Below are 11,056 nucleotides of genomic sequence, written 5' to 3'. Positions count from 1 at the left end.
ACTTTCTGGCTGTCAACACCATCGATCTGCATTATAAAGACTTAATAATGGAGAGCAATAGTCAAAACTTTTCCAAGTCAGCCATCTTGTTTTTGCAGTGCGAGTGGTGAGTAAAACTGCATACAATTTTCGATAATTTATAACAGATAAGGGGTTTTATGTTGTTGTCATATAATTACATTTATGCAAGGGTGCCCGCTCCTTTAAGTATATGAAATGGGGTTTTAGAGGCTGATTTGCACTGCAGTAAATCAGTGTGAATTGGTGAGTGATATTGACAGTTAATGGTGTTTGGTGCCCCATCAAATTGCTGAGTGTTGTCCGCTGCACGTAAAATGCGATCATGGTACGTGTACATTGTAATTGTTTCATATCAATACCCACTTAAAGTTAATTCTATAGACCCACCTGTGGGAGATAGACTTTATTTGTCCAAGTTCAATGTACATGTAGTTGATGCCATAAGATAACAAAAGAAATTTGTTTTTGTTGTTGACCATGTTGAATGAATTAGGACGATGGCCCAGGCTAAAAATGTCATAAAGCATGCCATTGTCAAGCATGTTTCCTGAACTGGTGTTGATCCCCAGTCAATTGGTCAAGTATTAAAGTACTTCAGTGCATCCTACCAATATTAAATTTAATCATAACTGTTCTTGGAGCTATAAAAATACAGTGTAATTCTTTGGGTTTGCATAGGCCTCACTTTAAAGTAGGCCTCTGGACATGTAGTTCTCCCCCTTTGTCCACGTTTTGATTCAAGTCATCACAGGGAAAGGGACAAGGGTTAATTTCTTGAATTGCTTTAAAAAAAAATTTACTTTTTTCAGTACTATACTATACTTCTTGCATTAGGGCTATGAATAATCTGTGGTTGATACTGCCAAAAGATTTCAACTCTTTTGAGGTTTTTTATCAATTATTACTATATGATTCAGCATTTATAAGGGGGGAAAGCCGTGTACTTTTTAAAACATGTTTTATAGAGCTATTAGTATAAAAATAGTTGAAAGCTTCTTTAGGCATAACATTTTGCACTGGGATGTAACTTTCTGCTTTAGCTACAAAAGAAATTAGCTGATTGACTGATTGCACTGTTTGAAATTATTCACTGTACTATATTTAACTAAAACTCTGCAATAGTTTGGTTATTTCTGATTGATTTCAGGGAAAGGAAAAAGAACGTGGAGGAAAACCAAGAAATAAAAACTTCACATCTACAGAAAAGCGTGTTTTGGCTGGGTTTGTAAAGGAGCATTCACACATTCTTTTTGGAAAAGCTGGCCAAAAGGTAAATTTACTGTTACATTACTGGTTAATTGGTTAGACAGTTGGCCGGGATAACCTATGGCAGTCTCTGAACTAGTTGGGCCCACTGGTAGAAGATGCTTTTAAGTAGGAATCTTCAGTGACTCCTATGTGATCTTCAGCTCTCTCCAGAAAACTGTGACTAATAGTGGTTAAAATATATTGAAAGTGTCAAAGATTTATGGAAAAATTGCAATGCTGTACGTGGTTCTCATTGTGTGCAGCTAAATTATGTTTTCATTTCTCGAAAGGTTGAGGCGAGAAAGAAGAAATGTTGGGTGAAGGCGGCTGAAACTCTGAGGGTTGCAGGCGGTCCTCAGACCAGTATGGAGAGACGTGCACAAAAAACGGAACAAGCTAAAAGTGCAAGTGCACATTTATAATCAAAAGAAAATCGTTACACGTAAGCAAAGTCTTTCAATTATATTTCAGTTTTCTTTACCTCCAATTATGCTGTTAACTGCTAAACACTTTTGTACCAGATCTTATTTATAATATAAACTTCTGATTTCATCGCATGCTTATCAATGAGCATGCATGCTCTGTGTGTTTAATTCCAAGCTTTTACCAATTTATGGCTCAAATATTGAAACCAAGCAAGCAAAAGACTAAAAGGTGTGCTTTCCAGTGAGACATACAGTACATTGTACATGGGCATTTTGGATGTCGCAGCTCAAAATTTACTTGTAGTTCTGCAGTTGGTTAAACTGTTGTTATGAAGAAATATCTCTAGAATTTAATGCAAATTTTGTCAAATGTGCTATTATTTCATTCTTTCTTTTGCCTTTTGTTGTTGTGTCAAAAACACAACAAAAAACTAAAGTACAAAATATTTTCAGGAGGTGGACCAGTCCCTTTTGATGACACTTGTGAACAAGTGCTAGATGCCCTGTCTCCCAAGCAAAATTGGAATCTGCCTTCTGAAAGTGAGCAGGAGGTCAGGCTGTGTAACTAGTGTTAATGTATCAGACTTAAAGGTTTTCATGGTGAAAGAAACTAGATTTATAGTAAAGATTGCAGTAACACCATGTATTTGTCTCTTCTTTGAGTATGTGTGGTTCTGAGAAGAACCGGGGAATAACTCGACGTTTCAAACAGTGTACTCTGTCTTCAGGAGACTGCAGGATTCTAACTGGGAGTGGAGCTTATATGGTGTAGAGAGGGATCCAGATGTAGGGATTAGCTCGGTGAGGCGTTAAGGCGGGAACAGTGATGGCGGGAACAATAGATGCTGCACTGGATCCTGGGGCTGCATGCCCTGTGTGTGTGTTTACCGGAGCGTGTCAGTTGGAGTTGGCAGTGGGAGAGTGAATAGCTGGGTGCCAAGGGTAGAGAAGACCCATAGGCTAACTGAGGGGGAACCTAACTAGGGAGTCCTAGGGTATCGCTGCCAGATATCGCTGATGTTGAAGCCGATGTCTTGGGGAACTGTGTCGTGCTTGATGATTTCCATGGCTTCTCTAATGCGGTGGGAATACCATCGTTCGATGCTGGTGATAAGTTCAGCTTGGCTCCAGTTGATTTGATGGTCTTCAGTGTGGGAGTGCTTAATTATTGACGACTTTTCCAGCTCTCCCTTCCTACCATGGGCTTTGTGCTCGTTGATTCGGGTAGGGAGGTCCCTGCCCGTCTCGCCGATGTACACTTTGCCGCATTGGCAAGGAATTCTGTACACCCCCGGTCTGCGCTGGGGGTCCTGTCGGTCCTTGTGCGAAGTGAGCAGGTGATGCAAGTGTAGTGGGGCTGTGTGAAAAACTTGAATACCGTGCTTGTGGAGAATCCGCTGGATGTGGTGGGAGGTATTGCCTAAGTAGGGGAGGGTAATGGAACTAGGGGCCCTAACTAGTTGGCTTTGGGTATAGGACACCCTTTGGCCGGGGGTGGATCTGGGATCTTGGGTCTTGACTTGGCTTGGCTTGTATCCGTTACGTTGCAGCGCTGTGGTGGAGTTCTTGACCGAGGAATTCTTTGTCGCAGATGTTCTATGCCCTGCAGACCAGGGCCCGGTTGACCGGTGACTTTATCTTGGGGTGGTGGAAGGACGTATTGTGGAGATACCTGTCCGTGTGGGTGGGCTTGCGGTAGACAGTGCGTGCTAGGCTGCCGTTCTCCTTTCTGGTCACTTCAACATCAAGAAACGAAATGTTGCCATTACGTTCTTGTGCCATGGTGAATTGGATGCTGCTGTGAAGCCCGTTGAGGTGTTCCAGAAGTCATGGACACGACGGAGTATGACCGCAAGGTGGCGGACATCCTCAACTCGGCCTCCTACCGTGAACTCCAAAAGGATCCCACACAATCCATCGAGAGGAGGCTGCAACAAAAGCTTCTCTCTCTCCAGCGCTCCGGCAATCAGGAGCCAGTGCAGCATCCATTGTTCCCGCCATCACTGTTCCCGCCTTAACGCCTCACCGAGCTAATCCCTACATCTGGATCCCTCTCTACACCATATAAGCTCCACTCCCAGTTAGAATCCTGCAGTCTCCTGAAGACGGACAGAGTACACTGTTCGAAACGTCGAGTTATTCCCCGGTTCTTCTCAGAACCACACATACTCAAAGAAGAGATAAATACATGGTGTTACTGCAATCTTTACTATAAATCTAGTGTTAATGTGCATGAAACTTATATAGTGTGGGTGGACTGTCAAACTCATATTTGTCCTCGCAAAGGAAACAGGTAAATATTCAAGTTCGAAAAAACTTGCACTGTAAATACTTAACGCAAAATATGGATTTGAAAGTACACAAGAATATTCTTGTTTCTAATTTTTATCTTAAACATTTAACATAATGTTTTAAATGACCAATCATTACCTGGATCTTTTTATAAAATATTTCACAAATGTCATCTCAGGGTCATAACCCCTTTAATGTGCTTGTTTTTATTATTCCAGAATTCTGAATTACAAGAATCACAAGCCACACTTGAGTTCATTCCCAACAGTAAAAGCAACACTAGCAGCAGCAACAGCATCAATAGTAAAAGCAACAACAGCAGCAGCAGCAACAGCATCAATAGTAAAAGCAACAACAACAACAGCATCAATAGTAAAAGCAACAACAACAACAGCATCAATAGTAAAAGCAACGACAACAGCAGCAGCAACAGCATCAGTAGTAAAAGCAACGACAACTGCAGCAGTAACAGCATCAGTAGTAAAAGCAACAGCAGCAGCAACAGCATCAGTAGTAAAACAACAACAACGGCAGCAGCAACAGCATCAGTGGTAAAAGCAATAACACCGGCAGCAGCAACAGCATCAATAGTAAAACAACAACGGCAGCAGCAACAGCATCAGTGGTAAAAGCAACAACACTGGCAGCAGCTACAGCATCAGTAGTAAAAGCAACAACACCGGCAGCAGCAACAGCATCAGTAGTAAAAGCAACAATAGCAGCAGCAGGAATGGCAACAGTAACAGCAACAATAACAGCAGCAACATCAATAGTAAAAGCAACAATAACAGCAGCAACATCAATAGTAAAAGCAACAATAACAGCAGCAACATCAATAGTAAAAGCAACAATAACAGCAGCAACATCAATAGTAAAAGCAACAATAAGAGCAACAACGACAGCAACAATAACAGCAACAACGACAGCAACAATAACAGCAACAACGACAGCAACAGTAACAGCAACAACAGCAATAGTAAAAGCAACAATAACAGCAGCAACGACAGCAACAGTAAAACTTTCCTTGACAACGGCCCCTCGAAGAAGCAAAAGCCACAACCACCAAGCGGTGAGATTGAAGAGGATTTGTTAATTTGAGATTGAGAAGGTTGTCCTTGTGGGGAAAACTTTAGATTTGAAAAGAGGAAAAGTAGGATGTTTGCAGTCTCTTACAACTTCAACAGTGTTGAATTCTTTGCAGTAAGGAGGTTTAGGCAGCTTCAGCGGTTTTGAATGCTGCAATAGTTAAAGCTGGTGTTTGCCTGCTTTTTGGGTATGGCTCCTTCAAAATAGATTTTTAAATTGATTTGATGATTTTTCTAGCATTGTACTAGTTATAAGCTTTCCAATGAGATATTGCGCACAAAAAATGGGCCAATGATATTTCAAATCTGTCTGAACTGGAGCATGCTGTATACATGTAAAACCACTTTTATGACCATGTGAAGGCCTGCAAATGCAAAAAAGCCAAGTTATGTCTTACAGGGTATTATAAATTATTCCTTCCAATTTGTTCAGAAAAGAAATCAGAATTTTTTAAAACCGTCTATATACCAACTGTAAGTATTAAAGGGACCATGCAATGACTTTTTCTCAGGTGATGTTGAGTATGTGAGACGTATGCGTAGGAGTATCTTTTTCGGCAGAAAGTATCCAAAAATCAAAAATAGCTAACACAGAGTATTCTTTCTAAAATATTATTACGTTTTTCTCATGATTATGGGTGTTTGTTGTAATATAAAAGCCAAAAAGACATACTCTTGAATCTAACAAGAGGAAACTTTGTTCATTCTGTAAACAAAGAGAAATATGAAAAATCTTTATTTGAAAGATGTAAAAGAAATTACGGTTTTGTTCATGAGATGAAGAAATGATTGCATTAAACTCTAAATTAAATAACCGGTATTAAACTAGATGAAGTTAATTAAATAGATTAAATTATCTCAAATGTTCAATAAGCATGTTCAAGGGTTCTTTTACTTCTAAATACATGTACGTCACTGAGCTGAGTAAGTTTCTAGCATTACAATAATATAATTCTTTGTGTTAGACAAATTTTGTTGTCAGCATATTGCTAAATCTCTTCCTGTGTATTATATAAGATCCAGTGCTGTGAAATTCAATATATTAATGAATTTGAACTTGAAACGTATCTTGGTCTAGCCGCTAATGTGCACCTGTTCTGGAGGTTCATAGTCCCTAACGTTTAAAACTTTATTTAAAAAAATTGTGGATTGTCCCTGCCCTTGCTGCAGCCCCAGTAGCATTCCCATCATCATCATCTATGTCTTCATCATCCTCAGCATCTTGGTCATTCTCAGGGTCAAGATGAGGCTCCCTCAACAGCTTGCTGATGTTGAATAGCACACATTAGGCGACGACGATGTCACCTGCCCTGTTTGGCGCGATTTGCATGCCGTGACCCAGTAGACAACAAAATTTGTTTTTCAGCTGCCCGTTGACCTGCTCAATCACCACTCAAGTGTTTGCATTCGGCCCTGCAATTAAAACAAAATTTAGGAACAATTCAACTGAAAAATATATGCCATTTCTTGTATTACTTGTCAAGTTTTACACGTGACACAGTGGCGTAAACCTCACTGTGACCATAAACAAAATGTTGGTGTGTGTGTGTGTAGGGGGGAGATGACCAAATTTTGCCCCGCTGTGGAAAATTTTGACGCTAGGGGGGCCACTGTTCATGATACAGCTTTTCCTTCATGTATACATGCAAATCAGTACTTATTGTGCACTGTTAGTTTGTTTCAAATTGATTTTGAATACACTAGGCTGCAAAAGAATTTAGAAAAATACTTGGAGGTCACATTTGATCCTTTTTCCCCAAAAAACGTGTACGGAGGAGAGGGGAATATGTCGTATCGCAATCGGGTTTAATGTGAATGTAAGGTTTGAAATTCCTAACAAACTAGCCTGTTTGCCACATCGAAATTAGGCCTAGGGCCTACATGTTATAAGCTCTCTCTGTCTGGGTAGCTGGATTGAGGATTGGGTCATCAACCATGGCTGGAGTGCATAGCCAGAGTCTCCCAGCAGAACGCCCTGTGCAGTAGCTCTCCTCGCTGAAACAGCTGACCCATGCAGCTTGCTTGGAAAATGCTGCTGTCGTGTGTACTGCCGGGGTCATCTCGCTACGCGATTGGTAATCTTGAAATTGTCATCGCAAATTAGTTGCTCATTGATGGTGTGTCTGCCCTTCCTGTTTACATAGATGGGTTAATTGTTCCCAAGTTTGCATTCATGGAGACCCATGTCAGTGCCATACCACACCTACTAGTTGAGGGACGCCGACATCTCAAAGAAAACTTGTTGCATGTCTCGCACAGCTGCTAGGGTCGTTGGAAACTGAATGATATCGTTGGAAGACGGCACAAGACCAGTGGCTACTTTTCAGATGACTCATGAGCAGGTTGCAATGCTGCATCCATGTGCCTCACCTACACAATCAAACACGGAGCCCGTGGCATAAAATATCAATGCTATGAATACTTGCAGGCTTGTTGAGATAACGTGGTTCCTTCGTGTTTGATGATGCAGCTCTGCCTCAATTCTGCCGATAACATGCAGGCAGCCAAATTGAGTAAATTGATATTTCTTGCAAGCTCGGTGGTCGAGTGGTTAAGACATCTGCATTAGTAAGCAGGAGGTCGTGGGTTCGAGTCCCACCCGAGTAAGCTTGTGAGGTTTTTTTGCAAGCTCTCGGACAAGCACTGAGCATACAGTGCTTATTAATATACGTTGGGTACGGGCAAAACCGTTATATATATAATTAACATCTCCCCAACGCAAAAATACATCTTGAAAACTAGTTCGCGGTACCCGCTGCTTCATTTGACTCGGACCGGCCATCCGACCCCGGCAAGCTCGGTGGTCGAGTGGTTAAGACATCTGCATTAGTAAGCAGGAGGTCGTGGGTTCGAGTCCCACCCGAGTAAGCTTGTGAGGTTTTTTTCGCAAGCTCTCGGACAAGCACTGAGCATACAGTGCTTATTAATATACGTTGGGTACGGGCAAAACCGTTATATATATAATTTAAGAAACATCCTCCAACATATGTTAAAATCCAATGTCCACCCTAATATTGAAATCTCCTAGCCTGACTTGTGCAACTGAAGGCATTTTAAAAGGTGCAATTTTCATAAGCACTGAACTCAGGTAAGTTTCAGAGCACTAGTCATATTAAAAAATCACAAATAGCTTGGTAGAATAATTACCAAATGAACCAAGCAACCATTTTCATCATACATGTACATTTCATGCTTTCGTTTGTTGTTATTCTCTCATCTCATTTTGTTTTTTTCTCCACATGTCATCATTCTTCATCCCACAGCCGCCATTCTCTGAAGATGACTGGGCCAAATCTCAGGTGATGTCCCTTTGTATTTTTAAGTAGACTTGTTGCTCATACTCATAAGTACGTGTAATTATATATTGCCAAATTTAGTAAGTGTGTGTCTGTAGGCAGTGCATTCCACCTGTACATGTGTTTGTAGACCTATCTCTACAAGAAAATCTCGCCCTGACTATTTTCTTGCCTTTTGTGTGTGTCATTCAGCTAACAACAATCTGAAACCCTTTGATTGTTCATAAGCATTGCATTGTGCTTACATGCATTTATTACATTAATTTTTTTTGTCACAAAAACACTCAACTTTCCAAAAGAGACACTTCCTGAGATTAAGCTTGAAACTTTCTTTCCCAGCTTTTACGGGCAATACTTCTACCAGAAAATGGTATTCATCCACAGAATTTCTCTTTCAGCATCAGATAAGCCTGGAAAATAAATTCGTTTTAAATCTATTAACCTGGCTTACAAACAAATAGGATTTAAAAGCCCTCCCCAGTGTTATTCTGTAGAATTGAACAGTCATTTTCTTCTTCCTGCTAAAACAGAAGTACCGATATCACAAATTGCTGGTACCCAGTAATGTCCTCTGACCCTTGTCGTATCCAGTTTCATTTGTTTGCACAAGCTGCTGTTACTTACTGTTACTTACTGTTACATGTAGCTGGTCATTAGGATGTTTGCATTAATAGCAATTAGCAAGTGCATTGGTATGAGGGGGTTATGTTTGCTTGCACAGAAACTTTACTGATTGATATTTGGTCTGTTAAATTGCTCTATGAAATCACCACTGGTTTTTCTCCTGGCAAGCTCATTGAAATATGGTTTTAAAATTACCTCCTAGTGGTAATTGGAAGGAGGATTGTTTTTTAATACACATATTTCCAAGCAACAGCTTTTACAATTTACTCCGTTCAGTTTGATGAAATTTACTGTAACTTGTAGTTATTGCAGAAAAACCATCATGCTACTCGTAGCTTTGTCTGGAACCTGTCCATGTTAACAAATGTGTCAGTGAAGAAATCTGTTTTCTCATCATTTCTATTCTCGTCAAAGCTATTAAATCTAAACTATCAAAAATCAAATATGTTATCTGCTATCCACTCTGGGCGGAACAAAAGAGGGCGTGGTTTTTTTGGTACTCACCTAATAGGCACGCCATGAGGCGTGCAAGTACATGTTTATACGTGTTAATGTGGAGCACGCTGAGTACGCTTAACTAATTTACTCCAGTATGTATGGTCTTCGTGCACACGCAGAACGTGTGCACGAACCCGCTCGTAACCACCTGTCTTTTGTTACACCAATTGGGGGTGCACTTCAGCTCGGGACGGATTACTTTTTAAGAATTTTTAGAGTAAATCAGGAATTTATCTACAAATTGTTTTGATAAGTTGTGATCAAATTGAAACCTATTATGAGTGTATGTGCAGCATGATTGAGTAAACTGATTTTGTTTGGTTGTGTTTTTCTGATGTTATAAAAATGCTAGCAATGTAAAAATGCTGATCTTAGCAAAAATTAAAATGCTAAACACTCATTACTTGAGGCTTGAGGCAACTTACCCTCCACAGCCTTACATGGACATAAGTGTGTCAAATTGGTACAGCAGACGTGAAAGGAAGCCAACAAAATCCAATAAGTTTGTACATGGGTTGTGCTAAATCACTCCGTATTCAGATTATCGCATATACAGGTATGTGAAACCAATCCGGTCTCCAGACTAGTTGCTGGCATAGAGACTAGTATGTGTTTGTAAACATTCCATGTGGAAAAAAGAAGTACAAGCAAATTCAAATGGAGTATACCTACAGTGTACATGTACAAGTGCAGTGGTATTTAGCCAGAATTATTTGATGACCAATGATACCAATGAAGTACTCTGCAGCATTATTAGGAAAACATTTGGTGTTTTGCCATTTGTGCATTTTCCGTTTTAACCATATGTATTACCTTCGATTATAATTTGCTTGGAACCCCAAACCTCTCAAACTTAGTAAAGCAATGGCACATGTAAGCTTGCGCTGAAACAAATGGGCACAATGCCCTTGACACTTATAAGTACGATAGGCTAGACAACTGTAAAAGCCATTTTAAGTCGGGCATTAATTTTCTAAAAAGTTTGAGTGATTCAGGTGTTGTGCAAACATGTGCATGTACCTGAATGAAGCTCAGAAATAGGAAAACGGTACTGCCCTCCAAAATAATGCTTCTACAGTTATGTATCTGTTTAAGTGTATACTGTACTGAGAGTAACATGTATGTTGGAGCCTTGAAATAAGCACCTTGTCCAACGGAGTAGGCTCAATATGAAGGTAATAGCAGTCTGTGCCCAGGAAATGATAATTGAGATCCATCTTGTGCCCTATTGTTGATCTGTGAGCCGATGGAATTGTATCAAATCTGGTCAAAATAAAATAGCACCATAAATGTCAGGTGTCCACATGGCATTGTGGCATTGCATGGTACATACATGTACATGTAGATTTACCTCGTGTGCAGTGTTTAGACTTTGTATACTTTTATCAGATGTGTCTGAAAATCTAGCCAATTTAAATGGATTTTTGGAAGAGATCTTTAAAATTGCACTGAGCACCAGTGGCACCACAATCTTTGGTATATGTGTACATGTACATGTTCACCCACATGTACATGTACATGTTCACCCGTATGTACATGTACATGTTCACCCACATGTACATGTACA

General features: G+C 40.2%; 2 protein-coding genes across 7 annotated transcripts in view; both read left to right on the top strand.

Annotated features, from left to right (window-relative positions):
• Window positions 1-11,056, top strand: part of LOC110988822 (testis-expressed protein 2-like) — a 42,854-nt gene that overhangs the window by 16,060 nt on the left and 15,738 nt on the right. For 4 of the 5 annotated variants that reach the window (XM_022252699.2, XM_022252701.2, XM_087139070.1 and 1 more), the window contains one exon: window positions 8,335-8,370. The exons of the other annotated variant lie outside the window; for it this stretch is intronic. In XM_022252699.2, coding sequence (XP_022108391.2) covers window positions 8,335-8,370 — 36 coding nt within the window. The remainder of the gene's footprint in view (window positions 1-8,334; window positions 8,371-11,056) is intronic. 5 annotated transcript variants of the gene reach the window in all.
• On the top strand, window positions 41-6,137 carry LOC110988823 (uncharacterized). 2 transcript variants are annotated; one of them, XM_087139087.1, is made up of 4 exons: window positions 41-1,291; window positions 1,560-1,711; window positions 2,148-2,234; window positions 4,205-6,137. In XM_087139087.1, exons 3-4 carry the CDS (start codon window positions 2,193-2,195, stop codon window positions 4,613-4,615), a joined length of 453 nt encoding a protein of 150 aa, XP_086995213.1. In that variant the 5' UTR covers window positions 41-1,291; window positions 1,560-1,711; window positions 2,148-2,192; the 3' UTR covers window positions 4,616-6,137. The 2 variants fall into 2 exon arrangements, with proteins under 2 accessions (XP_086995213.1, XP_086995214.1); XM_087139088.1 differs by having other exon boundaries at window positions 2,148-2,245.

This window comes from Acanthaster planci, linkage group LG07 (assembly GCF_054643075.1).
Source record: "Acanthaster planci isolate LZ-2023a linkage group LG07, COTS_SCS, whole genome shotgun sequence".
Lineage (NCBI taxonomy): Eukaryota > Metazoa > Echinodermata > Asteroidea > Valvatida > Acanthasteridae > Acanthaster > Acanthaster planci.
Note: the sequence above shows the minus strand (reverse complement) of the source record. Positions and strands in the feature narration are given on the sequence as shown.

Coding starts and splice junctions, on each gene's coding strand:
- LOC110988823 (XM_087139087.1), top strand. CDS start 2,193: ATGCCCTGTCTCCCAAGCAAAATTGGAATCTGCCTTCTGAAA. Junction 2,235..4,204: donor TTGGAATCTGCCTTCTGAAA/GTGAGCAGGAGG, acceptor TTATTATTCCAG/AATTCTGAATTACAAGAATC.